We start from the raw sequence: 27,951 nt of genomic DNA on the forward strand, positions 1-27,951 counted from the left end.
AGCCTTTCCGAAACACAACCGCTCCTGCTGCTCCGTTGCGCACTCCTGCAACCTCGCTGCCTTCGCGCAAGACCGCCCGTCGGAATCGAGGAGGGGCGAGGGGGAGGAACAATAGCAGATATGTTCAACTTGCCTCACACATTATACAAACGACGCGTGACAACGAATGGTGCGACAGCGGAGGAGCGGCCGAGCCCGCGGGACTGTGGCGCAACCGCCGCCAGAAGACTTCTTGGGCCGCGGTGGACTAGAACAGAAGAAGAAATAGAGGAGTGCTCGTCAGTTGCGTCATTGACTCTCTCCCGCCCCTCCTTTTTTTTTCGCTTTCTGTACGACAGGACCACACGAAAGAAAATGCGTATCTATGTGCGGATCTGTGCCTCGGTGGCGTTGACAGGGCCCTCAGGGGTGTGAGGAGTAGGACCGCGGCAAACAGTGAAGATGCTAGGATTGTTTCGACGTTGGAAGGTAAGAAGGCAGAGCATGCGCTTCGAGGGGCCCGGCAGAGGGTAAAGTGAAAATACATATATATATATATATATCCCACAGTGCTGACGTCGTACACGCGCGAGTGGACGTGCACACCCGCCGGCTGATCTACTGATGACAGGGTAGGGTGTGGATGGACTGGGCAGAATGGCAGTGGTGATGGCAAGGAGAAAATGCAGCAAAACCAGAGGCTCAAGGAGGGACGGGCAGTGCTGCGTAAAGGCGCGCGACACCGCAGAGGCGCACCCACGCAGCATGAAAGGAGTTGCGCCTACGGGAGGGGCAGAGAACGAAATCACTTCGCGCTCGTCCTGTGCACCACATGACGCCGCCGGCGCCCGAGGACAACGGCGGTGCCTGCCTGCCTCCTCCATTACCTGTTTTCTATATTTCACGGTAAGAAGAGGGTGCAAGCCCGTGCACGCATGCTGCTTTGTTGCAGCCGCGTAAATTCCTTGTCTCGCTTGCTTCACCTTAGCCGCCTCGGGCGCTGATGAGGTGGCAGGGGTACACATATGAACGGGAAAAAAGCCACAGCGAACCCGCTACACAACGATAAGGTCTGCAGTGATGCCGCTGCCGCTGCCGAAGAGCTCCCAACCAAACCGGCGGTGGTAGAGTGCGACGGCGCATCCTACGGAGATCAACCAGGCTAGCAAGATGAGAAGCCCTTGCACCAAGGCCGGGATGGAGCCGATGGACATGAAGCACGACATAACGCACGTCACCAGCACCACTGTCATGGTCCATCGGATGATCCCCTCCAACGCCTCAGAGGTGGCGGTGTGTCGGCGCAACGTAAAGACGAGGAGACCGAGGAACAAAGCCGCGGTAATGATGTAGAGAGCCACCGATGCCAGCAGCACCGTCGCCACCGCCGTGACCTTAAGCGCCCACACCAACAGCTCGCAGAAGAGGCCGTCAAGGCGAGGCTCCAGAGCGTAGTACGGCACGTCCTTACCCCCTAGCAGCCGAAGAAACCCGATGCCGACGTCAAGGCTGACAAACGACACAGCGGTCAAGAGCCAAGCAAACATGCCAGCGAACCATTGGGCACCGCTGCCGCACGTGTACGGAGGAGAGGTGGCAGTGTCGCTCGTATGCGTTCCGTCACAGGGAAGGAGGCGGCCGACGCAGAAGAGCACCATCAGTAGTAGTGTTAGAGGAAACCAGGAGCTTAGGCAAATCCACGTCCGCACACGGTCCCCTGGCGCGCGCACGTGAAAAGGATTGTAGCCCTTAGCGGGTAGGAAAACCACTCCCACGAGGACCCCCAACAGCCCCGCGCAAATCAAAATGCCAAGGCAGAGGGCAAACAAGGGCCCCATCAAGGTACCGGGAAGTCCGAACATTGCGAAGGCGTAGAGGTTCCCCTTCGCCGTGTAGTGTGTGAAGAGGTAGAGACACAACGGGTGTCCGACTGCGACAACGACCAACGTTTGCACCGCAAACCATGACTGGTACGTGTTGGGAAGCAGCCGCGTAACAGTCGCGGAGACGCGCTCGTAGCGATAATGGCCGACTTCGATGAACACAAAGGGAGCGATTCGTCTAAGCAGGCTGGCCATCAGCACGCAGAGCATCGCAACCGTGAGGGTCGTGTTAACGACGCGCGGATGAACGTGGCCGGCGCAGATCATAATAATTACGTATACAACAAGAGCGAAGACGTGCAGCACTGACGGCGCCACAGTCTGCACGTAGCGAAAGGCCGACGCTGGCACAGCGGTGATCGTCGCTGTGTCAGGAGGCACACTGTCGAACGACATCATGGCTAGCGTGCACCCATGTACGCAAGCAGCGCATACTAGGCGACCACGCAAACGGAAGGAGAGCAGAGGCGTGTTTGCGTGTGCAAAAAGGCGCGGAAAAAAAAAGCGAAGAAAAGCGGGTCAGCGTATTCCTGAGAACTTCTCTGTGTGCGTCTGGGTGTGCGCATGAGGGTGCGCGTGCAAGCCCAGCTGACGATGTGCTCTGAGCCACGATGACACGACGAGGCCGCTTTCGCATTTTGGACTCAACGGAACAGACGATATGGAGAACCACAACGACGGCGGAAAACGACGAGAAGAAGGTGCGAGGCAGTCTCTGACAAAGCACGCAGCCGCTGCGCAGGAGATCCAGTGAAAGCGAGATCGGTGGCAGACAACCAGAAAGAGGGGAGCGTTTACACCATGTTAACCCCACCCTATCCTCAGCTATCGCCGCAAGCATCATATGGCTTTGCAGAAAGGAAAAACGGAGGGGGAGGGCGGCGTGTCAGCTTCCAGAGGTGAAGAAGACCCTTTACCGTGAAACAACCCGCTCTCTCGCCATTGATCGCTTCCACTCTGAGGAGTGTGATTTGCGGCAGTGGCAACACGAAGAGGAGCTCCACCAGCCACGCCATCATTTGACTTGCTCCGGCGGCTCAGTCGTTTACTGCGACACACAACAACAAAGGCAGAGACAAAACTACGCGTACGCGCAAACGTTTCCAGGATTCTTGTATCATCAACTTCGGCGTAGCGTCGTGCTAGCGGTAGAGATGAAATGCCAGCGCAGGAAGACAGACTGGGTGGGCAGGAGATCGCTGATGGAGGGAGGGAAACCAGGGTAGGGCAGGTGGCTTGAGCACTGCGAAAAGCCACCGTAAGAACGCCCCGTTGCCCATCCTTTTGTTATTGCGGTCGTCTCCCTCTCAGTCCTGCTGTGCTCTCCTTTACCGCCACACATAGGTGCCTAAGTTGGTGGCCTCGCGCATCAGCAGCCCCGTTTCACGCAGCCGCTTGAACGCCCTCGGGGCGCTGCGCCGGTACTGAAAAGGAAGCTCCATTATGTAGAAGTGAATGTCCTTGCCCGGCACCGCCTGCACGAGTTCTACGATGGCGCTCTCCAGCTCACAAGAGTCCGCGCGAGAAACCGACGCAGGAGTGTCGGCAGGCATTTCGGGTGCCGTTGGAGCCGTCGGCGGGGTATTCCGGAGAAATGACAGGTCCTCCTCATCTGGGTTGTGGGGTCGCACCTGATGCCGCTTCGGGTTCGAAAACAACGGGTACCAGCGCGGTGCAGCGTCCTTGCCGTCGGCGCGGTCAATGTCTACCTTGCCATTGCGTTTCAGGACGCCCCAGAGGAGGTGGTTCAACTGCATCACGTTCTCTTGGCCAAAGTAGCGATTGGCGTAGTAAGTGGTCGTCATCCCTGGATCACTGCGGATAGTCTGCAGCAGACTGCCGGGGGTCAGTGGCCGCTCGACCCTTAGAAGCAGCACGGCGCCTCGTCTCATGGTGATAAGAGAGGACGCACAGCTAAGAAGAGTGGGCAAGGGGCACAACGCGGCAAATGTGTGCCCGCCACCTGTCGGAAGAACAGCGCAGAAGAAAGCAGCCGTGGTGCCTTTTCTACAAGGGCATGCGGGCTGCAGTGTAGAAGACACACACGCACAACACTTCGCGGCCGCTGTGTTCTCGAGGCAAGAGTGGAGGAAAATGAAGAGATCGGATAACGAAGAAGGCAAGGGGCTGAATGTACGAGACGTGCATCATCGAAGAGATAGGCGGCCGTGCTTCCCTACAATGCCGACAGAAATTCGTGTGTTTAAGCCCCTGGTAGCAGAGCCGGCTTTGCCGCGGGTTGCGTGATACCCGTATGGGAGGGAGCAGCATCACCGCCACGTCTCTTCAGCCGCTTTGCGTTCCCTGACATCAACGGCCCGCCCCCAGCGCTACCGCATGGCGTCCCGCACACCGTGGAGGGTGCCAGCGCATCACGGCGGGAGAAAACTCCCTCGAGCCCGAGGAGGTCGGCGCGAAGAAGAAACGCGCGCGCATGCGCACTTGTACCTTTCGCCTCTTCCTTTGTTTTGCCTGGGATGCACAGGAGCGCGTCGGTGTGCACGCATGTGGTGGAGTGGCATGTGTGCAGCTGCTGCAAGAGGAGCACAAGCACTGCACCTCCACCGCACACACCCACGGCAACCCACGAAGGCCCACCCCTCTCGATGGGCACTAGCCACATATCAACTCCCACCTCTCCCTCTGCAAGCCACGGCGGCAACAGAGATACCAGACCAACACGCGAACAACAGTGACTAGTAGTTGAGAAAACACACACACCCACAGAAGAAGGCGACGGGGCTGTGGAAGAGAAGAGGGAGAATAACGACTAGGCAAAAGACGCTGACTTGCTTCGCTGCCGGCAGCCGCCACGAAAAGCAAAAAACAAAGAGCAACGAAGGAACTGCCATATCCGCACTGCTACGGCGGAGCCTGCATATGTTAACAACGGCATGGGTGGGCGAGTGCCCGTGTGTATGCTGGTGAGTGTGTGTGTGTGTGTGTATGTGGGGAAAGTGAGAGAGTACCAGTGGGGCGGAGAGGAAGCGATGCGCCGAGGGAACAGACACGAAAGAAAAAAACAAAATGGAACAAGTCGAGAGAGTGAAAGGGAAAGAGGGAGGGAGAGGGGCAAGACAGCTCCAAGTACAGAACATTCACAGCAAATGCGCAATCCATCAACGGCACACGTTCACCCTATACCCAATCAGGCAAACCCGTACGAGCGCGCCTTCAAACGCCACGGCAAAATGATTGACACCTCCCCACCACACACACACACACAAACGTACACACATGCACATACTACATCATAGACGCCCCAAGATGGCAGGCGAGTATGCGAGGAGATTAGCCGTCGTTCCTCTAAAGCTCGAAAGCGCAGCACAAGACACCTGCAGACATAGACACATGACCCGAAACATAGAGTTGCCCATCTAGAGGTACATGAAGGCGAGCCACATCCGAAGACACGCAGCGACAAGGGTAACAACAACAAAACTCAAATATCCAGAGTGATCTATGTGTGTGTGTGGGGGGGGGGAAGACACGGTGATGGCTGGCATCAACGCGCTAGGAAGGAGACTACTTGGTACAGACAAGGAAGCGACAAGAAAAGAAATTAGCTGATAAAGGAGGAGGCTCAGGTAGACGTCCCTGCCCGGAGTACCTCGCTTTAAACTTTTGCAGCTGTTCTTCAGCGGCGAGCAGGGCTCGCACGCTTGATCTGCTCCGTGACCAAATCGAGTCGTGCGCGGATGGCGCTGTAGCGGTACTGCGCCTGCTCGCGGACCACCTCAGGCGGGGAAGCGCGAAACGGCAGCACCAGTACGCTGACTAGCTTGTACTCTAAGTTCTCCACAAACTCCAAGTTGGCGGTGCCATCGTCGCCGAGGAGGAGCGCCGCGATGAAGCGACCGGGCTCGCGGATGCACCGGTTGAACATCTTCAGCAGTGTCATCAGGAACTCCGAGAATTCGCACACCAGATTCTGATCCTCGCGCAGTCGTAGAAATCCCTGGTCGTTGATGATGCAGGTGTAGTGGAAGAAGATGTCCGACTCGGTGGTCACCTCTACACGAAGACTAGCCAGGTTGCGCTCCTCGCCAGTGGTGAGGACCTTGACCTTCATTGGCTCCAGAGAACCGGCAGAAGACTGCCCGCCTCGCATGGCGCGTAGTTCGCATGGTACCTCGCGATCATACACAAGTCGCGAGCCATCGGCTAGTGATGGGTCTGCCTGCTGTATCGCTATGAAGTCTTGCTCCAGCTGCGATAGGAGGTCCGCCATGAGTACACCAGGTGGCGCAGCCGTGTGCGTGTTGGTGCTCAACCAGGGGAGCGGGGCGTGATCAAACTGAGAGAGTGGGCGAGAGGGGAGGGCAAGAAATGTCGACAGCGGGCGGCGATGGCAAGCGAGAGAGCGAAAGCCGGGGTTTCACACAACGTAGTCTATGGAATCAAAAAAGAAAACACGGAAGCGCACAGCACAAACAACTTGCCCCAGAAAAAACAGCAGAGACCCACGAAACGGCGGGTGTGCGTGGAGGAAGAGGATAGGGCGGAGGGGAAGAGCAGCGAGCAAGTACCCCGTGAAAGCCACCTAAGAGGTGTTGATGGGTGCCGTGGAGAATCAGAGCGGCTCGCTGTCTGGTTTTGTGAGTGTGTGTGTGTGTATAGAGAAGTGACGTCGGTGGAAGGGTGAGGAAGTGGAGCTCCAAGTCGCAAGAAGCTACTTTACCGAGTAATTTTACCTGAGACACTGTGTAATGCGCGGTGGTAGTGGTGTGTGTGTTTGTGTGATGGGGTGGAGGCTGCAGTAGTGATGGCGGGAATGTAGTGGCAGAGGTGGTGTCACTCGAACACGCTGCACGTGGTACGGCGAGAGCCGAGGGGGTCCTCAGAAGAGGTGGATCCGTACGTGTGGGCAGAAAGGGTGATGATGCCACACAAGGAGGGAGACTTTGCTTTCAAAGTTACACACCAGCCTAATCTTCTTCTATAGTAGTGCGTCGGGCCGTTTTTTTTTGGTGCTTTCGTGTGTGTCTGCGTGTTGTGTGTCCCGTGTACGCGCAGCTGTGTCTATCATCCGACACCGTCCCCAAACGGCGGAGCCGGTGGTCAACCAACGACGTAGTACTACAGATCTTAATGCATACAGTGTCTGGCATCCTCAGAGGCTCGTGAGTTCGTGTACGCGCGAGCGAATCGAAAAAAGCCCTCGACCCTCTCACTCTGGTGAATGTGTTCGCGTGGGAGATGCTGCACACATGGCAGCGTTGAGCGTCGCATGAGGCGCACAAGTGTAACGCGCATCCGGGAGGAGAGCGTGCGTTCAAAGGCCCGCCGCACGAGTGCAGAAAGGAAAAAAAACCTCAGCTGGCATCAAAGCATCTTCGCAAACCGTGACGGCGCATCGGCCAGTTGATCGAACAGCGGAGCCGGGTGTGAGACGCGCCACGTTATCGGGGTTCTTCGTTCTTCACAAACGGTAGCCCTTCTGCACCGGAGGCTTCTTGTTAAAGTACACTTCCTCCACCATCTCCCGCTGGCGCGCGCAGTCCACGCAGACGCCGCCGCCGTTCTTCTGCCGATCAGAGTTCCACTTGAAGGTGTAGGCGATACCGCCGACGGCAAAGAGGAGTGTGATGGGGAGAAGATAGTTCATCTTCCTCGGCAGCGCACGCCTACGTGAGCCCATGGCTACCATGCGAGGTGAGGCCGCCGCCACGTTCGGCCCTTTGTTGACGCCGGGCACATTCATCGCTACTAGCGCCTCACCGCTCCTGTGAGTACCGAAAGAGGGGAGGGAAAGAGGGAGGCGCGGAAATCGGCGACCATCGCCAGCACAATATGCGCTTCCACTACGGTGTGTGCTTATCTGTGAGGGTGCTGCATCCAAGCCACCCGTAAGCAGCCTCCGAGATCCTTAAGCTGCTACTCAGAGCTGCGTTTCGGTGTCGTGCACAGAGAGAGATGTCGGAGGAGGTGTGCACACCCACACGCACACACATACGGATACGGCCCGCTCGGTGGCGCGGCTAATGAGCAGGGACTCCTCAAACCAGGCAAGGGAGAAGGCGAAAACCAAGGAAGTGAGACGGCGGTCGACGAGCAACATGGAAAATGAGTAGAGGGAAGAGAGGAGGGAGATACACACCCACACACACCGTTGAGGGAAAACACCACGGATGCAACGACACGAACAACGCCACGCCGCGGAGTCGTTCGGACCGTCCGAGCGTGGCCGACGTCGACACGCGAAACCGCAACTCCACGCCACGCACGCACGATCCCGAAGTGAGAATCGAGATGGTGCGGGTCACGCAAACAAAAGAATATGACCGCCCCCGCTTCTCGTTGGAGCCCCTATCCTCCACTAGCGCGGAGGAAACGCAGAAGCGTCTAATATTGCACGGTGCGTTCCAGTGCGTCCGCCCGCCCGCTGCTGCTTCAGATTTGAGTCGTTGTTGTGATGGAAGGCAGAGAGGAAACAGCTAAGCATCGGAAGCAATCCGCGGCAACAGGCGAAAGACACATGTACGCGTGTCTGTATGTGCATAAGCTCTGGTAAAAAAAAAAAGAGGACAGGAAAGAAAAGGCGTCCATTCTCGTACCACAGGAGCCCCCGCCCCCTCCCCCGCGCCTCTGGCACTTGTCCATCTCCTCCTGCCGTCGAGCCATGGCCCCTGGCCGTTGCATCGCCGTTAGCTGCATGAAGGGGCGCATGAGCGGAGTCGAGAGAGGGTCACTCTGTGGTTGAGGTGGGTGCGTGGGGCAGTGGTGAGGAGAACCGCGCTCTCATCGAGAGCACAATCCGGACGAGAAGAGATCTAGCGTCGCCGCGACACTTTCGAAATCACGCAATGGGGGAGGGAGGAAGCTCGCCCTCGCGCCTCCTTTGTCTTTGGCGTACATTCAAATAAATAGAATAAAGCAAGAACCTCGTTTTACTTTTTCCTGTTCCCTTACAACGCGCACACTGGACGCGCGTACGCGTGCGTGTGCACCTGCGCGTGTGTGTGGAGGAAAGGGGGAGTTGGGAGGAGCGCAGTTCACCTAACAGCGGCAACACCGTTTACGGCTCCACATCCGTGGAGTGGAAAGCACGGGTTGGTGCTGGGCCGTGTATCTGCTGCGCGATCCCGCGGTGAAAAAGGGATCGGATGGAGGTGCAGCCACACCGGCGATGCCCCTAGCGTGCACTTGTGCTCCTTCCGTTGCCCTTGCCTCCGAACTCTGTGTGCGCCGGCACCGGCGCTACGCGTGCCCTCCCTCAAAAAAAAAAAAAAACATCACAGGCAAGGCAGCTCACGAGCAGCGCTAATACGGGAAAGCCAGCCAAGGAAGGATGGAGGGGGCTCTTTTGATGGGTGCATGCGTGCACGTCGTTGAGGAAGGGAGGGAAGAGGGGGAGGCGCGGTGGGTGAGGTGAAGCATGGGTGGGTATTAGTTGTGACTTCACCCTCCTCAGCAACTCCGGCCTCAGTTCTCGACATAGATCAGGCTTGGCTCGTAGTCCTCCGGCGCCTCAAAGCCAAGCAAGTTAATGAATGTGGCGGTGACATTCGCGAGACCCGCCGCTGGCAGGTCTGTGCGCATCGCCACGCGGGGGTCGAGGCCCGCACCACCAATGAACACGGGAACCGGGGAGAGGGTGTGGGAGGTGAGAGGGAGCACATTCCCCTTCTCATCCTTTATCGGCCTGCCCTTCTTGTCGCGCTGCGCCATGTCGTCAGAGTTGCCATGGTCGGCCGTCACGATGAAGACGCCGTTGATGCTGTCCACCGCGTCCTTGAGCTTCGCCAGTGACTTGTCCACCGCCTCGACGCCGGCAATGGTAGCCTTGAGGTCGCCCGTGTGGCCAACCATATCGCCGTTGGGGAAGTTGATGCGCACCACATCGTACATGCCGCTCTTCAAGGCTTCGATGGCCGCCTCGGTGATCTCGGCTGACTTCATCTTCGGCTGCTCGTTGAAGTGGACACGGTCGCTCGGCACCTCCTTGAAGGTCTCGTGGTCCTCGTCTATCTTGCCACTGCGGTTGCCGTTCCAGAAGTAAGTCACGTGGCCGAACTTCTGCGTTTCCGAGCAGGCGAAGATCTTCAGCCCAGTGCCACACAAGTACTCCTCGCTCACGCGGGTCAGCTTCGGCGGCGGCACGAGGAAGTTGTTCGGGATGCCGAGGTCACCGTCGTACCGCATCATGCCGGCGTAGCGGACCTTCGGCACGCGCACGCGGTCGAACTTGTCGAAGTCATCATCCTCGAAAGCGCGCGTCATCTCAATCACGCGATCGCCACGGAAGTTAACGCAGAGAACGGCGTCGCCGTCCTCGATGGTGCCGAGCGGCTTGTCCTGCTCGTCTACTACGACGAAGGGCGGGTAGTACTGGTCCGTCACCTTGGGGTCCTCCTCGCGGAACGTCGTGATGGCTTCCTTCGCGCTGTGGAAGTGGCGAGCGTCGCCGAGCACCTGCGCCTTCCAGCCGCGCTCCACAATGCTCCAGTCGGCGTCGTAGCGGTCCATCGTCACGAACATGCGGCCACCACCGCTAGCAATCGCCGCATCGCAGCCGTCCTGGCGCACCTTCGCCAGCACCGCCTCTAGCTCCTCTGTGAAGCGGAACGAAGAGCCATCGGGCACGTCGCGGCCATCGTAGAGCACGTGCACACGAACCCTCTTGGCGCCATTCTTGGCGGCGTGCTCGATGATCGAGTAGATCTGGTTGTCCCGCGAGTGCACGCCACCGTCGCTTAGCAGGCCAATCAAATGCAGCGTGCTGCCTTCCTTGGTGAAGGCGCCGAGGAGGTAGCGATACCCTTCGCCAGTGTAGATCTCGCCACTCTTCAGCGCGTCGTCGACCAGGGAGGCACCCTGGAGGGCCACGCGTCCAGCGCCGAGGGCGTTGTGGCCCACCTCGCTGTTGCCCATATCGGCGTCGGTGGGAAGGCCCACGGCGGTACCGTGCGCTCGGACGGAGCGAAAGCGGCGGCTGTCCTGGCGCTGCGCGTCCATGAACGGGGTCGAAGCCATGTGCACCGCATCGTACTCATCCTCCGGGCCGATGCCAAGTCCGTCCATCACCACAATCAGCAGTTTGCGGCGAGGGAGACACTTGTGCGGCGTCAAGAGGAGATTCGACATGGTGATGTGATACGCTCGCGTTTACGAATGGGGGTGAGTGAGCGACAGCGGTTGTAGAATGGCGAGCCACCGTGCCTGCGTGCGGGGGTGGGGGGTGGGGGGTACGAAGCAATGAATGCGTGTACACGTGCCTGGCAATGCCGTGAAGCACGGGAATAGGAAGAAAGACTATCGCGGGGGTAATGATGAGTGGGTGCAAACGCTGCTACTAAAGGGAGAGACGTGAATCGGCTACTGCCAGAGTTGCGCAGAAACACGACGGTGGAGGCGGTGTTGGTGGAGGGGCGAAGGGAGAGTAGTCGCATGCAAGACGAAGCATGGAAATAAAGTGGAGGGCTTTGGGAGGGGCGGATGCCAAAGAGGGTACGTGTGGCCACGGCACTCTGCTGCGCTCCCACACTAGAGGGCTGCCTCATTTCGGATGTGTGTCGGCCATCGGGAGCCGCATGGCGTCCTCTCATCGCCCCACTTCCTCTCCCTCCCTCGCGCCGAGTCTATCAGTGCAGAAGAAGAGACAGCGAGTAGCACGAGAAGGCCATAGACGCCACACGCAGCTCCTTCATTCCCGCTGCCGCGGCCCGCTGCGCCAGTGCACCCGTACACTTTGGTCGGCGGCTAGCCTTTTATTCTGCAGGGGGTGTACGCATATGGCGGACGGTACTCTGGCACGCGGGGTCGCCTAGTTGTCATGTGCGTGCTTGGGCTACTTGCTTGTTTGGGCGCCCGCCCTACACACAAATACCGAGCTTTAGTGACGGCTAAGTCATCTGTGAAGAAGATGATTCGTGCGCGCGGGGCAAGGCGAGATGCTTTCCAGCTTTTCAGCGCGTCCATGCTCCGGCACGCAACATGAGTTCCACTCCACACTACAGCCGCCCTGCCACAGACCCATCGCGTGGTGCCGAGCAGCGCTAGACACGCGGGCGCCCCACACAGCACCCTGCGCCGACGCGGCCACCCGAGCACGGTCTCTGCCTCAGCCCCAAGCCCGCCCACCCACCCACCCACCCCCCAGGTCGCCTCACGGGTCGCTCCCGCTGTGCTGGTCGCCACCTGGCGCACCTCTCTCTCTCACTGTCTGGGGGGTAGCTCAGGCTCCCATCACACCAGCGGCCAGTGAGGCGGCCCAAGGAGGTACGTGCGAGCCACGCGGGCACGCTTGCCTTCTATCCTAGGCATGGCACAAGCGTGCCCACGACCGCAGCTCGCTGCGACGCAGCGCCATCCACGGCATCAACGCCGGCATATCAGCACCGCTGAATCGCTCTCACCTCCACCCCCACGCCGTGGGGGTACTTTTGAGCCTGTCACCACCACATGCAGCTGTGCGTTCGCGGGGACATACGGGGGGAGGGGGAGGGGGTCTGCAGGGCTGGCCCACAAATGAGGCGCTGGACCCTGAGATGCCGCACACCGAGGTGTTCCCCGTCGTCACGGGATGAGCAAGCGAAAAAAAAAATGTGAGCAGCCGGCATCACCACTGCCGGTGTATCTTGACGTCTTTGGAGGGGCATGACTCACTCAACGTCTTCGCCTTCAGCTGGTGGAGGTGTACGGCCGTCGTCAGACCCCGCCGCCGGCTTCTTTTCGATCCTTTTTGCCTTGAGCTCCTCGGCCATGGCGGGGGCAGCGTCGAGGATCATTTGCAGCGCAATCACTTGGTTCGTCGCCACGGCTGTGTTCATTTCACGCACGTCGGCCATGAAAACGGCATCCTGCAGGCACCACTCTCGCGGAATCAGCTCTGGCACGTGCTCGTTGTCCACAAACCCTACCTCGTAGAAGCAGTCAAGATACCGACTCCACCCCTCGCTCGGGGAGCCCAGAAAGTCGACACAGACCAAGTACCGCTCGCTGTTCACAACACGACTGTGGCGCGGTTTTGCGATGTGGACGCGCCGGTACATACAGCACGACAGGTACAAGACAGCCCGCGACAGCGGTGAAAACGTGTCGAAGAGCTTCAGCACAAAACAGCCGCCGTTGCGTAGTAGTTTGAGGGCCGCGAGCCACTGCCCGTACATGATGCGAGATGAGATGGTTTCCTGGTAGTTGGCGACGGAGAAGTCGACGTTGAAGCCGCCGTCGGCCACGACGAGAAGCATCGGAGCAGCCTTGGTGATGGACACGAGACACTCAATGTTGCTCAGTTTGAAGATGTCGCCCGTGCCATCAAGGCCGTAGGTGCAGGTAAACTGCGGCGATTTGAGAAGGTGAGCGTACCAATCGAGTCCGCTCACGCCAGCGAGTGTCATGCCGTATCCGTGCAGCTGCCGCCACCCCTGCTTTCGGCCGGCTTGGAACAACGCCTGGCTGAAGGCGCCGGGGCCGCCGCACACATCCGCAAACGCAAAATCGCGCGGCCGCTTCTTCGACTTGCCACGCAACAGCTTCGAAAGCTCCATCCAGACCCCAGTGGACTCCATCGACTCAAGCAGCTTGTGTCCTGCGCGGTTCGAGAAGTTCCGCTGCTCCCCGCTGACAGCCAGCGGAAAGAGTTTATTGCGGGTAGCCGTGTACGTTTCCGCCGGGATGACGTCCAGCTGCGTCTTCACGGCCCACAACTGCTCTCGAAGAGCAGCTTGCTCGTCATCGAAGGCATCGCGCCAGTGGTGCTGCTTGAAGTCTTTGCAGCTCAGAGACGCCAGCGGTGGCAGTTCGGCGTCATTGCCGCGGCGAATGAGAAACTCCAAAGAGCGATCCTCGACTGTCTTCTTCATTGTGCGCTCCCCCTGTCGCGCTGAGAGACCACAGCAAACAAAAGCGGCAGATGCCCGCTCTTAATCGAGAAAGCCAAGAGGGGCGGAGAGAGGGGGAGTTGATACCACACAAACATGAAGATATGGAAACAGGAAGGAGAGACGAAGAGATTCAGAGAGGGAGGGTGAGGAGGTGCGAGAGGCAAGAGAGTTGTGTCGTGCGGTGGGGCCCACGAGCAAAGTCATGGCGGCCACCGCTGGCGTGCTATGTACATGAGGAGTGGCCACGCACTTGTGAGGAGCTCCAGCGGCGTCAAGGTTGGAGAGTGCTCATGCCTGTCCGTAATTGCGCCCATCACCTACAGCCCTCGTGTGTTTCCTCTCTTGCCCTTTGCCCCCTGCCGTCTCTCCTGCCCTCGATCGTCGAAGGCAGAGGACACAAAGAAAAGTGCGCAGGTGGCCACAGAGCCGCAATGGGGGTGGAAGACACCCCTCCCGGGAAGCGAAACAGAGAAGGGTTGATGGGTTCAACGGAGTCGAACAGCAAAAACAGGAAGGGTGACATGGATGGATAGCCACTTGCGTTGGGAAAATCGATAGACCTGTGCGCGTGCAGAACCACGAGAACTGGGGAGGGGCGTGCGTGGATGGAACAGGACGACCACTTGAGGAAACATGGGGGCAGTACGGCGAGAAGAGACACACAGAGTTCGACGGTTATCGGCCGTGGCGTTGGGGTCGAGAAGTGATACCGCGTCATGTTCTCCCCCTCCCCACACATTGCCTTCTTCTGTCTTTGCGTGAGCGTGTCTTCACGATTCCTTTCGCTCCCATTTTAGTGAGCCCTCATGGTGCGACTCGCCTCACCGTGGCATCAGAGCCCAGTGCCCACTCTTTGTGAGGAGGCTAAGCGCCTGCAGCCTGCTCCCGGGTACGGCTTCGGGCTGTCGGTGTCTGCGGAGACGGGTGGGCCGGCACCGTGCCGATGAAACATGCGGTCAGCATCAGGACGGAACCAGCTCACTACGAATCGAGTCGACGATTCACGAAATGCAGGCATTTCCCGACTGCTTCTTTCCTGCTTCGGCTGCGTTGCGGCGCTTTTCGAGCGTAATGCGGCACGTAGACCGTGCAGTGTGCCGTAGGATTCCAGTGGACTGAGCGATGGCACACGGTGTTCGTGGGCCCAGCTCAATGGGCATCGACGCCGTGCGGTAGAGGTGGGCGCGCTGTGGTTGTGTGGGCGTATCCGTTGTTCGTAGTGGGATGGGCACACGGTGAAAAAAAAAAACAAAAAAAAAACGTTTTTTTTTCGTTGTGTGTGTGTGGGGGGGGGTGAGAACGCGCAGTCGTGCAGGCGCGCATAGCAAAGGAAAGCAGATGGAAAACCTGCCAAGGCTGCGGGTGCCCATTCATCGCTGAGGACGCGCCTGCCGCTGCGCATCCCCCTTCGTGTTTTTTGTCTGGGTTTATTTTACTGGGCCACTCAAGCGTTCCTTTTCTTCGATTATGGCGTGAGCGTCTTCTGCCGTGCATAGTACTCCTCATCCGGAACAAAGATGCCGATCACAGGGTATTTGCTGTCGAACTTTGCCGCCCACTCATCAAGGCTTTGCATGTGCTCCGGGGTGAGGTCGTCCCAGTTCGCATTTGCCTCTTCGTCACTGATCAGCATCTTGCCGAGACAGCGTGACACCTCCTTCCCAGCAAACACCGCGTACGAGTTGCCAGGACCGTAGAAGGCGGCCCCGCACGTGCAGTCATAGACCTTGCCTTTCACAGACATGTAGATTGGTGTACCGTTCTCGCCGGTAAACTGGGCTAGCTCTGCTGCGGTGAAGGATCGCATTTCCGCTGGCCCCGCTGTCTTGGCGGCCCTGTTGCCATTGTCACTCGTGGCTTCTTCCTTGGAGTCACTGCTCCGACTCCAGAAGTTCCACCAGCTCATTGAGCAACTCGTCTATGTAGCAGACCCGGGGCAGTTGCGGTGCGGCAGGCAGAACGAGATGCTGTGTGGGAAGGCAAGGCAGAAATGGAGTGGGCGATAGCGATGTAGTGAGGAAGCGGCGCACTAGTGGACAAGGAGGTGTGAGGGAGAGCCGTAGAGGAGGCCCAAAAATTCGCTGCGCGTAGAACACGAAGCTCCACAGGACAACAACAACCAAAAGAAAAGTCGATCTCTCGCCCCCTCTGCTTCTAAGCGGTGCAGTGGAAGGGGACAAGAGAGGAAAATGGCACTGGGGAAGAAGAGAACAAGAGACACCGGCAGAGCCACCTGTGCAGGTGACTGCCCCTACGCGCACAAATCGTAGGCGAACGACCAGGGAGCGAAAAGGTCTGCCTTCTGTTGGTTTGTGCGCAGTGGATAACGCAGATGAAGGGAGAAGGGAGAAGGACAGCGGTAGAGTGGGGAAGGGGCGAGGCGATAGCAGAGGGCGATCTAGTGCTGTGGGCAGTCACCAGCAGTCATATGCAGTGGTGTTTTTGTGTATATATGTGTGTATTCGTGGGCCATGCGCGGTGAAAGGGCGGAGATAAAGGGAGGAGGTGCACATCGGTGTGAATGGAAAAAAAAAATAAAGGGACGAGAGATAACGGCACGGTCGTGCAACACTACCACCACTGTACGGCTGCCAATCCAGGAGCATCGAAAGTTGATAAAGAGTTGGATGAGGCCTGCTACCTGAGAAGCATTGCCCCCCCCCTTTTTCTCTCAGAGTGCCGGCAGTAACGCAGACAGGGCTGGGTCACTCCACCACATGCTAAGTGTGGTGATAATGCCCCCCCCACACACACACACGTGCTGACGACATCGACAGAAACCATGGTCATCGCTGTGGACATCTGGGAGAGAACGAAAATGGTACATGGCACACATAGACAAACGCCATGATGGATACGCCAACACATAAGCAGCAGCACACAAGATTAAGTGGTTTACATGACGGCCAACACTGATGTGCGCCGACGCTTTCCCTTTCCCGTGACCACGCACAGATGCAAATGTTCAACGGAATGGGAAGCGCATATACGCGCGAGAGGAGCGGGGAGAAAGGGGAAGGGGACAACAACAAAAAAGAAATGAGTGGCAGCAACCACCGAACACAAGAAGCGCGCGCAGCTCAGGCTTCGTCGAATACTGATAATCAGCATCAGTACGGCTCGCTACACCGTTGCGTACCTTCTGGCCAACGTCTCCTTCAGCTGCATACCAAAGTCCAGTGCCTTTTGGTTCATGAGCGCCCGCTGCTCCTCTGCCTTCGCTTCCCACTGCGCGATCTCGGCCTCTCTGCGCTCAGTCAGCTCCGCTATCTTCACACGCAGCGCCTCATTCTCCGCCTCCGCCTCGTGCGCTGTCTTCTCCATATTCAGGCGACGCTGCTGGAGTTGGTCGAGATTCGATGTGGCATAGTTCGTGACAATCTTTAGCTTCACATCCAAGTCACGGCTCTCCTGCTCTGTCATCACCTCGGTCTCGGCGATGCGGCGCTCGAGCTCGGCGATCTCCGCGTTGAGGCGGAGGCCCTGGTCCGTACAAATGGACAGCATCTTTTCCACTGCTGCGCACTGCTGAGACAGAAACTCGAGCTTTTCCCTTCGGGCCGCAATCACCTCCTCCGGGGAGACGTTGCTCTTGAAACCCTTGGGCGGCATCGCGCGCGAGAGAGGCTAGGGAGACAGTATGGAAAGCAAAGAATGTGAGAAAAGAAGACGTCTATGTAATGCGTTCACCGCTGACACTGAGGCGCTGGGGCAGGCAGGCGGTGTACATACACGTCTATTAGCGTTGCGCACGGTGAGGCGAGAATTGTGCAAGAGGAGAACAAGATGATCTAGAGTGTTTGTGCGCGTGCCACCAGAGTTCCGCGTGGGTGCGGCAAAGGCAAAAGTAAGGGATTCGATGAGCTACGGTTAGAATGTCCGGGCCACTTTGAACACACACGCACCTCGGTCCGATAATGGGTACTTGGCCCTCGTTTGGGCCGGGATCAGCGTGCGTATGGCGCAATGTCTGCGGCTCCGCAACGATGTCAGCGTGCTCGGCCGGAGGGAGAGAAAGCACCAAAAACGGTTGCCGCGTTCCGCTCGCTCGCCCACGTCCAACAGGTATGCCTACCCAGCAGTGCAAGCAGAGTGGCAGGCAACAAGAGTTCTAGAAGGGGGCCCATAGCACGACGATCAAGGAGACGCAAGAGTCCTAGTCAAACGTGCACAGCAAGGCTGATCAGCGAAAAAAAAAGCAAAGAAACAGAGAGAGAGCAAAGGCGGGGAGTGGACGGGGAAGGGGTGGAAGAACGGATGCTTCCCGTCTTTGCTCTCTCCGAAACAAAACCAGAAACGAAGAAGCTAATGTCTCGCTTCTTCGTTTCAGCGCGTCCATGCTCCGGCACGCAACATGAGCTCCACTCCACGCTACAGCCGCCCTGCCACAGGCCCATCGCGTGGTGCCGAGCAGCGCTAGACACGCGGGCGCCCCACACAGCGCCCTACGCCGACGCGGCCACCCGAGCACGGTCTCTGCCTCAGCCCCAAGCCCGCCCACCCACCCACCCACCCCCCAGGTCGCCTCACGGGTCGCTCCCGCTGTGCTGGTCGCCACCTGGCGCACCTCTCTCTCTCACTGTCTGGGGGGTAGCTCAGGCTCCCATCACACCAGCGGCCAGTGAGGCGGCCCAAGGAGGTACGTGCGAGCCACGCGGGCACGCTTGCCTTCTATCCTAGGCATGGCACAAGCGTGCCCACGGCCGCAGCTCGCTGCGACGCAGCGCCATCCACGACATCAACGCCGACATATCAGTAGCCACCGAAGAAAGAAGGGGGCGAAGGCAAAAAGTCGGAGAAGAGCAAAACCAACGCACGACACGAGAAGCGGCGGCGGCAACCAAGAGACGCGGATGCGAAAGGAATCCCTTCACACGCCCAAGGAAAGAAAGGGCGAAAGAGCAGAAAGTGGCCCAAGCACATCCACACGCACCCCATCACACATGATCGGGTAAAGAACTGCCCTACCGCCCCACGCGGCTTCTTTCTTTCACCATCTTCCTCACTTGCTCACCGGTTGTGCACGATGTCGCTCACGTCCATCAATATATCCTCGTGCTTCAGTGTGTACTTGAGGTTCTCGGTGACGGAATAGCGGATGGGCGGAATGTTGCGCGTCTGCCCGCCTTCCTGGTTCGATGTGTCCTCAATAACGCAGCCGTCGGCGCCGCCGTTGACGATGTACTCGTCGCTGCCGAAGCAGTACTTGTGCGCGAAGGCAACAAACATCATCTCTACGCAAATCAGCAAGTCCTGCAGCGCTGCCGGCGTGTCCTCGGCCTTCCAGTACGAGAAGGTGGGCAGAAGACCTGCGGCTGATATGAACTGGATGAGCAAGCCCTGCCAAAAGGAAAGGAAGATTACCGCCTTGACGCACAAAAACTTCAGGAACACATTGCGGCCCTCTATCAAGTCCTTCAAGCCCATGTAAAAGTAGAGTAACGCTGTGAAAGCCACTGTGATGGAGATGTTGTATACCAAGTACGTCCAGAACCTTCCCTTGGTAAGGTCAAACATGCTCGAGCCCATCGCGTTCTTGGCCGTGAGGATGAGAACAATAATCGTGACAAGCGGCTTCAGCAGCATAAACTGAAAGAGGCAGAGGCGGCAGTTTTGCACGAAGGTCGGTGTCACCTTGATGGGCTCCAGGTAGCAGAAAGGAAAGACCTGCCGCACCGGCGGGCGGTCCTCGATCATGAGGGTGCGGTACACCGTGTCGATGCCACCCATCAGAGCCATCATGAGCTGGAAGAAGGCGTAGATGACGTAGCTCTCGTACGTGTCGCGGATAAGGTTGAGATACTCTGCCGCGCCAGGGGCGAGGAGGCTGATCGAGGAGATCAGGGCGAACACGGGCACCATGAACAGAATGCGCACAATCTTCGTCTGGCACTCCGGGTCAGAGAAGCAGGTGAGATGCTCGAGAATTTGAAAGAGCGACAGCAGCATTGCGAAGATGGCACAGTAGCCGGCGATGAAGTTCGGCACCACACTCTGGTTTTTCAAGGCCATCGACAGGATAATGTAGATGAAGAGGAGCAGACCCACCACACAGGAAAAGGTGCCGACCCAGTAGTACATCTTGCGCCGCTCCGTCTTCCATCGCTGGAGAACAGAGAGAACGCTCATGGCGGTGAAGGTATGCGGGATACAGGCAGTGCACGAAAAGATGCGGGAGGCAACGCCGAACAGTGCAGCAGCAACGAAAAAAGAAAAGCATAAACAATGCGTCAGTACGCAGCGAAAGGAAGACGACACGTCCAAGAAACTGCAGCCCCTCCTCTCGCGATCGTGTGCGCAGCCACCACCAGCAGCGCCCGGTTCGACAAAATGATGCGGCTGCAGAAACAGCGACAAATACAGAGGCGATACGAGCGCGCGCACACACAGATCCGTCGGATGGACGGCGAGACCTGCGCAACCACGAAACAAACAGAGGGAGGCACAAAGAAAATAAAAGCAAAAGGCGAAAAAAAAAGGAAGGGGAGGAGAGCTGGCGAAAGAAGAAAGTGGCCCTCGCGCAGTCGCGGAGACAAGAGTGAGCTGTATGTGGCTCTTGTGCAGCACGTGATAAAAACGTGTCGGTGCTCGGTGGTGCGTAGCGCAATGGCGGAAGCACAACAAACTCCCGGAAGAATGCAGCGGAGATGGTGATAGGAGAAATAATGCGCTCACTTCTCTCCCGCGCGCTTCGTCGGCAAATGATGTAGCGCAGTGATGACGAGGGAAGGTGGGACAGAGGCAGAGGAGGAGGAGGTACACGCTACGGGGTGTGGAAGGGGCTGCAAATATATAAATATGCGCTTTTTGTTGTTGTGTGTGTGTGTGTGTGTGTGTGCTTGTCTCTTTGTTGCGCTGTAGTAGAAGTGTTCAAATACTGTCGGCATGCACGCAACGGAAGACACCCAAAGACACCGAGATAGAAGGACACAAGGCCAGAGAGAAGGCGTTGCCGCCGCGTGAGATGTTTCACCATGAGCAAGACCACACATGTGCCCAAAGGGGCGGCGCGCGGTACAGAATCTGTCAAGCATCCGCGCATATCGGCAACGCTCCGTCGAGGAGACATCATGAAGGTTAACGAGAGAAGGAACAGAAACGGAGAGCACCGCGCGAGGCCATGCGCCGCATTAATATCGTCCGCATCCCATGAAAGTCACTGCTTGGTGAAAGGAGGAAGGGAGAGGGAAGGAGCTGCACTAAGCAGTGCTCATGCTAAGACGCTTCTTTTTCGTTAGCCTGCGTGTGAAGCAGAGAGAGAGAGTTGCACCAGTGCGCGAATACAACATCTGGGATGTGAGCTGCTCCCCTTTTCAGGGCGCCGACGTACCCGCACGGATGGCAGCGCGGCAGGCAAGTAAGGAAAGAAACAGCAGAAACATGCCACTCCAAGTCGTCAGGTGGGGATGAGGTCAAACAGGCTCAGTGAGAGTTCACGCGCCAGCTGCTGGGCAGTGCTTACCGGGATCCAGCAGTGGTAAGAGCGGTGTCGCTGCGAGACGACTGGCGTGAGCAAACCCCAAGCGACGAAGCCCTGCACGTACTGCAGAGCCACGTCCGCCGTTGTAAACTCGAGCGGGTCAATGTACGGCGTACACATTCTCAGCATCGCGTCGTAAAGAAAACTAAGTCGGCGTAACGTCACGACGTGGGCAGAGGCGGAGAGAACGGCGGCTTTGTGCGATTGACCTTTCGCCTCATACAGGGGCGGCTGGCGCTCGCCACTCCCCATGCAACCAAACACCTGGTGCTGCTGGCGTTTCGGCACGGCCCCACCGTAGAAGGCGGCGAAGGCAAGAAGCACCGCCGAATATCCCAGCCGCTTGAGGGCCATCACGAGCGTGCTCTGCGCGGACGCCGCGGCGCCAGATACAGCCATCGCCGATGAGTTGCCACCACCACCATCGCTCCGATACTGGCTCCAGGCTGCGGCGAAGTGGCGTGCATTCAGCCTCTTGACTGCGTCGGTAGTGGTGGACGCAGATACCGCCGCCTCTCCAGACTTCCCTGGCACCGCTGATGCGGCCGCCGCCACCTCCAGCAACAGCGGCGGGAGGATCTGGTACACGCGTTGAACCAGCAGACGAACGTCGCGGCTCACAACGGAAGAGCACATAGGCTGATGCGTCGCGTAATAAGTGAACGCATCCAGTACGGCACGGTTCACTTCATCGGCACTCAGTGTGGTCGTCAGGGCAGCGTCCACCGTGTGTTCCGAGTCGTCCTCCTCCGACTCGGGGCCAGCTAGGAGTCGCCGCTGCTCTTCGAACTGATGGCGCAGCCACTGCACGATGCTCTTCGCCTCCGGTCGAGCAATGAAGTGGTACCGGAAGCAGTTAGACAGGCGCAACGGCAGCTCCGATATCAACCACAAAATAACAATGCAACGCTGCTCGGCAGGAGTGCGCAAATAGTGTGAGAGCCACAGATTCATCTCTTCTGTACTGTACTCCAACGCGTCGGCGTCGTCGACGACAAGGTGCAGCTCCGACTGTCCTGTGTGCGCCTCCACCCACTCGACGAGCGACGCGCCGAACTCCAACGGGCTGCACTCGTAGCTGAGACGCCGTCGCCGGGCATTGGGAAGCAGGCGATGTGTCAAGTGCCTCAGAAGCCCATGCGGCGCACTGCGCGCACTCACATACTCCATGCAGAAGGGTGCCGCGTCGCCGTCGCCACTGTGGACGGCCTGTCGCTCACGCGCCACCAGATACTCCAGGATTAGGGTAGTCTTGCCACTGCTCGGCGGGCCAACAACGCACACATATCCGGAGCCGAAGAGCACCGTGGCGTCCAGCTCGTCACGAAGATCCGCCATAGCCGACTGTGCGCTTACAAGTGTGTTTTCGAGAGCGTAAGCGTGTAAGCTTCTCTATCAATGAGTGACTGCCTTCGCAGGGTCGACGCTCCAATACGTTCTTCGCTGGCGCCTCAGGACACTCGCTGACAAGCATACCCCCGCCCGCCGCCCGCTTCTGCCAATCGAGGTTTCTTTCGATCACTGGTGTAGCGCGGATGTCACGGCAGAGGCGCCGTCGGTATGAATGCGCTTTTCTATGGGTGTGTGCCCGTTCCTTTTTTTTTTCGCGGTGTGGCCAAGAGTACACTCAGCGAGAGGGGACAGAGGAGGGAGGCAGCGAAGGATAAAAGCTGGAGGGGGAGGGGGGCCGCCTTCTGCGATGCCGCGGACCATGAAAGCATGCGTACACGCAAAAGAGAGAAGGACGAGCGCACGCCACGTGCCGGCGATGGCTGCGTGCCTCTTCAAATTGCTCGCAAGCGCCTCGACGCAGGCGCACGCATCCATGTCCGTCCGCATGGTCACATCTTCGCTTTTGAAAAACAACAGCCGCGAAGAAGGAAGAAGATTCCACGAGCACTTCGCATTCTACACATCCGTGCCGCATCGTTTTTTTTCCCCCTTCGTCAACTCGCCAAGCTGAAGGAAGAGAACACGTGTGAGAGAAGGACAAGACAACAGCATCACAGCTGCCACCACCACCAGATCCCCGAGCGCTTCGTAACCTCAGAATCATGTCCTGCAGCAGTGCAGAAGAACTCCACGTGTGCACCCAAGGCGCGCCCCCCGCACACAGGCACAGACAGACACAAACGCGCGCACGCGCTATTCGAGCTTTTGTTCTCACCAAGACGCTCTGATCACGCGCGTGCGGGCGACCCTCCTTCGCAGCAGAGACGCTACGGCATGTCCTTGTACGCCTGTGTGTAGTTCCATCTGTTTGTCTTGAAGTGTCGTCGCTTGCTGAAGCGATTGCGAGCGTCACAGGCGGCCTGGTGCGAGGGATGGAAGCGCTTGTCGCGCATGAAGCGATGACGGAACTTGTGACCGCAGAACCAATGCGCAACGAAGTTCACGCTCGTCGGACGGAAGATCATCATGCTCGGCAACGTGGGTCGAAACATCATACAACTCGGAGCTGTGGCCCGGAAGAGCATCCGGTCAGTTGTTTCAGGAAAGCAGGACAACGGTGAGGTATAACTCCCGCGGCGGTCGTACTCTCCTTATGGTACAAACTCCTCTAGAAAGGGTGCGAGATCAGATCGGGTTGCACACACACAGAAGATATTCTGACCTCTCCGTACGCAGTGACCTACGCAATGCACACGCACTCAGAAGACAAAGGCGGGCGAGAGGAGCGTGCAGCCGGAGAGAGAGGCAACAGAACCGACGTGAGACGCGTGGAAAGGTAAGAAAGAGAGAAGATGAGTAGTGCTCATCAACCGCGGCACAAGCTGCTGCTTCGATGGAAAGACAGCCTCGGTGCCTACCATCCATGCGCGCACATAAGCAAAATCGTTCACAAAGAAACCGTGCAGTGTCATCTGCGTTCGAGATCTGGCTGCGGTGGCGTTATCGCGTACCCGAGAGTGCGTCTTCGCTGTTGGTATGCTGTTCTCATTTCTTCTTTTTTTTTCGAAGGGGGAGTTCTTCCCGGCGCCACCCCTTCTCTATGCCCATCATGTAGCTCAGCATCACCCTTACACTGTCGGTCTTGGCATTTCCTTTTAGGAGTTCTATGCATCACACGGTACCAGCTTCATCTCCGCTACTGTTGCTTGATGAGCTTCATGACACCTGCCACGAATGCCTCGAGATGCAAAATCGGCTTCGTTCCAAGCTTCATGTTGTGGTCGTATTTAGCGGCGAGCTCGATCAGCGGGTGCTGGAGGGCCGGCGCCACAGCCGTAAGCAAGCTATCCACCAGTGTCTTTAGGATGGTCTCACCCGAGATACACTGGGCGAGAAGATCGTAGAACTTGAGGCGCACCTCGTGCAGCTTCTTCGGCGTCTGCTCCGCCACAATGTCGTGCGAGATTTCGTCCAGAAACAACTTCCAGTCTGCCTGCGGTATAGCGGCACCGTTGCCGCTCCAATCCACCTTCGCCATAGCGGATGCCTCCAGCATCAGCAGCCCGCGGCGCAGGTTGCCGCCGGAGCGCAGAGCTAGTGAATTCAAGAACGCCGCCGACGGAAGAGGTCGGCCCTCGCCCTCGCACACGCGCTGCACGGCCAGCTTCAGGTTGTCCTTCGAGTGCGAGGCGACGCGGATGCCGAGGCAGCGGGACCGCAGCGGCGGGATTAGGCGCGAGGTTGAGTTGCAGAGGAGGAAGAGGCGGCAGGTGTTCATGTACTTCTCCATTGTTCGGCGAAGCGCATGTTGGGCACTGCGGCTCATCTTATCCACTTCGTTAAGCACCACCACCTTATATGGCACGTTCTTTCGGTTGCTGGCCGTGGTGTGCAGAGGTACCGTCTGCGCGATCTCGCGGATCATCTGCATGACGATGGCGCGATCATAGTTGCCGGCGTCAGACGGGTTGATATCGATGTGATGAGGTGAGCTAAGGGTAGCGATGTCCACGACCTTGCTGTCAGACACCTGCACGCTCTTGTGCTCCAGACGTACCGAATAGACGCTAGGGCCGTAGATTTCATGTAGCATGGCCATGGCACGCGTCTTCTTACCGCTGCCAGACGGACCGTAGAAGAGGAGGTGCGGAACATCTTGCGCCTTGGAAAGGCGGGTCAGCACCCCCTTGAGCTCCGGGTACAGCTCTACATCCTTGAGAGTCTTTGGTCGATACCGATCTACCCACAGCATGGCTGATGCAGCGCACACTCTCACGAGCGCAGAGGTGCCCGGAAAGGTTTAAAGACACGTTAGAGTGCGAGCCGCAGAGGATCGAAATATAAAAAACGCCGCCGCACTGTCTGTTCCGTGTGCTCCCTCTATGAGAGAGTCTGTCGAGATATTCTGTGGGCTTTTCTCTTCAATGTGTGCGCCACTGTGCAGCAGCCACGAGTAGAGCGGGAGCCACGTGTGCGATGCGCGCGTCGCAGTAATTGCGAGCTATCGCTCACGCAGCGCCAGCATTAGAGGAGGGAGGGGCGTGAAGGCAGATAGAAAGCAACCCACTTGCTCACGCCTTGGATGAAGCAGCCCTTCCACGACACGGTCGCTGAAAAGCCATTCATGGCAAAATGAGGCTACTCTTCGGCGTCGCTCACTCTTGCCTACGCCAAGCCGTTTTGAGGCGACTACGCCACTGAAAGACAGAGATACCGCCAACGCCTCTTGTACTCGTATTTGCTTCCGCCTCGCCGCTTTCATTCGTGGCGCGCGGATGAGCCTCACTGAAAGTCGTCAAGCATACACCATGAAAGAATAACAAAACAGCCTCCCTTCTCTGCAGAGAGGGGCCAACGTGGGCAGCGCACACTCGCGCCTCGGCCATAGGAAGCGAAGGAGCCGTGAGAAACAAAAGCAAAGAGCACACGGAGAACAAAAAAGGCTTTCATCGTTCCAGCGCGTCCATGCTCCGGCACGCAACATGAGCTCCACTCCACGCTACAGCCGCCCTGCCACAGGCCCATCGCGTGGTGCCGAGCAGCGCTAGACACGCGGGCGCCCCACACAGCATCCTGCGCCGACGCGGCCACCCGAGCACGGTCTCTGCCTCAGCCCCAAGCCCGCCCACCCACCCCCCAGGTCGCCTCACGGGTCGCTCCCGCTGTGCTGGTCGCCACCTGGCGCACCCCTCTCTCTCTCACTCTGTCTGGGGGGTAGCTCAGGCTCCCATCACACCAGCGGCCAGTGAGGCGGCCCAAGGAGGTACGTGCGAGCCACGCGGGCACGCTTGCCTTCTATCCTAGGCATGGCACAAGCGTGCCCACGACCGCAGCTCGCTGCGACGCAGCGCCATCCACGGCATCAACGCCGGCATATCAGCACCGCTGAATCGCTCTCACCTCCACCCCCACGCCGTGGGGGTACTTTTGAGCCTGTCACCACCACATGCAGCTGTGCGTTCGCGGGGACATACGGGGGGAGGGGGAGGGGGTCTGCAGGGCTTGCTCGCATGTGCCGCGACAGGTGGGACACCGCCATGAGTCTCTGGCAGCAGGGGCGTTCCACCTTCTCCTGAGTCTGCACGCCTCTGACAGGCGTGGGAATGTCAAGCGGAAGGGGCGCTCGAAGAAACGCACGTCCACAGGCACGCACACGGGTCCACTGATGTGAGTGGCAAAAAAGGGGGAAAGAAGAACTGAAAGAGGGGTTTAGAGCGACAGCGAGTTGCGACGCGCTAGTCAGAGGCGTTGTCAAGGTGTTGGGGGAACGATACGGGATGAGCGGTGGTGTCAGGGGGTGAAGGGGGAGGAGGGGGGTGGCGCTGGCGCTGACGCGGAGACCGAATAAGAGAGGGGGATGGCGAGAGAGCAACTTTTGATGCACATGCTATGTGTTTGGTCGGGCTTGCCTCCGCCGACAGCGGAGGTGAGGCTTCACCCATCGATTCGTGCTCACTTACCACACTCTTTTTCGATGCATTTCCTCTTCCCTATCAGTGTCTCGCCCGCCGTGCCCTCACCCCTACCCGCTGTACTCTGGGACTCAGCACTCACACATGCATGCGCATATAGAGCACTACGCACCCCTAGAGGCACACCTGGGCCACGCCCGTCTAACAGCCGCGCCCGATGATAAAGGTGGTGACCAGCTCGATGCCCAGCCACCCCGAGGCGTTCGCTGGGAGGGAACGTAGAAAACATGCTGTGTAGCCCCTGTAGAAGGCACTCACCCCACCGGCCGCGTACGTCGTGCAGATGATGTCGGAAATGGACACCTTCTTCTTGGAGGCCTGCACGCAGGTCTTGAGAAAGTCGCACGGGTAGTTGCTCGTCCAGAAGCACATGCCGGCGACCATACCGCTCAGCATCGGCACCACCACCTCGCGGCCGGCTGCCATCGAGGCAAGCGGTGTGTCGAGCAGCGTGGTCCGCGCCGTCTGGCATCCCATAAAGTAAAACGGCAGGCCAATCAGATGAGACATTAGTGTCGGGGTGTAGCCGGAGAAGATGCCTCGGTAGCCCTCCACTCGAATGATGTGAAGCAGGCACGAAACAGGCCCAGCCACCGTGGAAGACTCCTTGCCACCCTGGCCGAGCATCTGCAACTGAACCTTCACTTTCTCCACAGGCGCCACAGTCAGCACATAAAGAGGTGTGGTGAGCTGGGCCGCGACGGCGGTGCACCATAGCGGCGGCGGGGTGTGTGGGCCCTGCTCCGGCAGGGCCATCAGGCTGTTCATAGTCTGGCTGAGGCTGAAGAGCGCAGCGTTTTGAAAGCCGCAGAAAAGGAGTTGCGGTGTGACGCCGCTGTAGAAGCCGCGGATGCCCTCGTCCTTCTACGTGTTCCACACGCAGGAAGAGATGGAGGGGAAGATGCCGTTCTGTACGC

The 27,951-nt window shown here is 58.4% G+C and overlaps 11 protein-coding genes across 11 annotated transcripts; all 11 read right to left on the reverse strand.

Annotated features, from left to right (window-relative positions):
* Positions 1-1,034: 1,034 nt before the first annotated feature.
* On the reverse strand, positions 1,035-2,261 carry LINJ_36_6930 (conserved hypothetical protein; the record flags this gene model as incomplete). The annotated part of the gene is made up of 1 exon (XM_003392797.1): positions 1,035-2,261. One exon carries the CDS (start codon positions 2,259-2,261, stop codon positions 1,035-1,037), a length of 1,227 nt encoding a protein of 408 aa, XP_003392845.1.
* A 929-nt stretch (positions 2,262-3,190) lies between these two features.
* Positions 3,191-3,754, reverse strand: LINJ_36_6940 (conserved hypothetical protein; the record flags this gene model as incomplete). The annotated part of the gene is made up of 1 exon (XM_003392798.1): positions 3,191-3,754. One exon carries the CDS (start codon positions 3,752-3,754, stop codon positions 3,191-3,193), a length of 564 nt encoding a protein of 187 aa, XP_003392846.1.
* Positions 3,755-5,499: 1,745 nt separating this feature from the next.
* Positions 5,500-6,093, reverse strand: LINJ_36_6950 (conserved hypothetical protein; the record flags this gene model as incomplete). Its single annotated transcript, XM_003392799.1, has 1 exon — positions 5,500-6,093. The coding sequence occupies one exon, from the start codon at positions 6,091-6,093 to the stop codon at positions 5,500-5,502; it is 594 nt and encodes a 197-aa protein (XP_003392847.1).
* Positions 6,094-9,287: 3,194 nt separating this feature from the next.
* PGAM (2,3-bisphosphoglycerate-independent phosphoglycerate mutase) lies at positions 9,288-10,949 on the reverse strand (the record flags this gene model as incomplete). Its single annotated transcript, XM_003392800.1, has 1 exon — positions 9,288-10,949. The coding sequence occupies one exon, from the start codon at positions 10,947-10,949 to the stop codon at positions 9,288-9,290; it is 1,662 nt and encodes a 553-aa protein (XP_003392848.1).
* A 1,517-nt stretch (positions 10,950-12,466) lies between these two features.
* Positions 12,467-13,669, reverse strand: LINJ_36_6970 (ensangp00000010174-like protein; the record flags this gene model as incomplete). Its single annotated transcript, XM_003392801.1, has 1 exon — positions 12,467-13,669. One exon carries the CDS (start codon positions 13,667-13,669, stop codon positions 12,467-12,469), a length of 1,203 nt encoding a protein of 400 aa, XP_003392849.1.
* Positions 13,670-15,155: 1,486 nt separating this feature from the next.
* On the reverse strand, positions 15,156-15,596 carry LINJ_36_6980 (conserved hypothetical protein; the record flags this gene model as incomplete). The annotated part of the gene is made up of 1 exon (XM_003392802.1): positions 15,156-15,596. One exon carries the CDS (start codon positions 15,594-15,596, stop codon positions 15,156-15,158), a length of 441 nt encoding a protein of 146 aa, XP_003392850.1.
* Positions 15,597-16,813: 1,217 nt separating this feature from the next.
* On the reverse strand, positions 16,814-17,302 carry LINJ_36_6990 (conserved hypothetical protein; the record flags this gene model as incomplete). Its single annotated transcript, XM_003392803.1, has 1 exon — positions 16,814-17,302. One exon carries the CDS (start codon positions 17,300-17,302, stop codon positions 16,814-16,816), a length of 489 nt encoding a protein of 162 aa, XP_003392851.1.
* Positions 17,303-18,700: 1,398 nt separating this feature from the next.
* On the reverse strand, positions 18,701-19,819 carry LINJ_36_7000 (conserved hypothetical protein; the record flags this gene model as incomplete). Its single annotated transcript, XM_003392804.1, has 1 exon — positions 18,701-19,819. One exon carries the CDS (start codon positions 19,817-19,819, stop codon positions 18,701-18,703), a length of 1,119 nt encoding a protein of 372 aa, XP_003392852.1.
* A 1,267-nt stretch (positions 19,820-21,086) lies between these two features.
* On the reverse strand, positions 21,087-22,508 carry LINJ_36_7010 (conserved hypothetical protein; the record flags this gene model as incomplete). The annotated part of the gene is made up of 1 exon (XM_003392805.1): positions 21,087-22,508. One exon carries the CDS (start codon positions 22,506-22,508, stop codon positions 21,087-21,089), a length of 1,422 nt encoding a protein of 473 aa, XP_003392853.1.
* A 1,750-nt stretch (positions 22,509-24,258) lies between these two features.
* On the reverse strand, positions 24,259-25,314 carry LINJ_36_7020 (putative replication factor C, subunit 5; the record flags this gene model as incomplete). Its single annotated transcript, XM_003392806.1, has 1 exon — positions 24,259-25,314. The coding sequence occupies one exon, from the start codon at positions 25,312-25,314 to the stop codon at positions 24,259-24,261; it is 1,056 nt and encodes a 351-aa protein (XP_003392854.1).
* Positions 25,315-27,175: 1,861 nt separating this feature from the next.
* Positions 27,176-27,790, reverse strand: LINJ_36_7030 (agcp2438-like protein; the record flags this gene model as incomplete). The annotated part of the gene is made up of 1 exon (XM_003392807.1): positions 27,176-27,790. The coding sequence occupies one exon, from the start codon at positions 27,788-27,790 to the stop codon at positions 27,176-27,178; it is 615 nt and encodes a 204-aa protein (XP_003392855.1).
* Between the last annotated feature and the right edge of the window lie 161 nt (positions 27,791-27,951).

The sequence above is a fragment of the Leishmania infantum genome, chromosome 36 (genome assembly GCF_000002875.2).
Source record: "Leishmania infantum JPCM5 genome chromosome 36".
Taxonomy (NCBI): domain Eukaryota; phylum Euglenozoa; class Kinetoplastea; order Trypanosomatida; family Trypanosomatidae; genus Leishmania; species Leishmania infantum.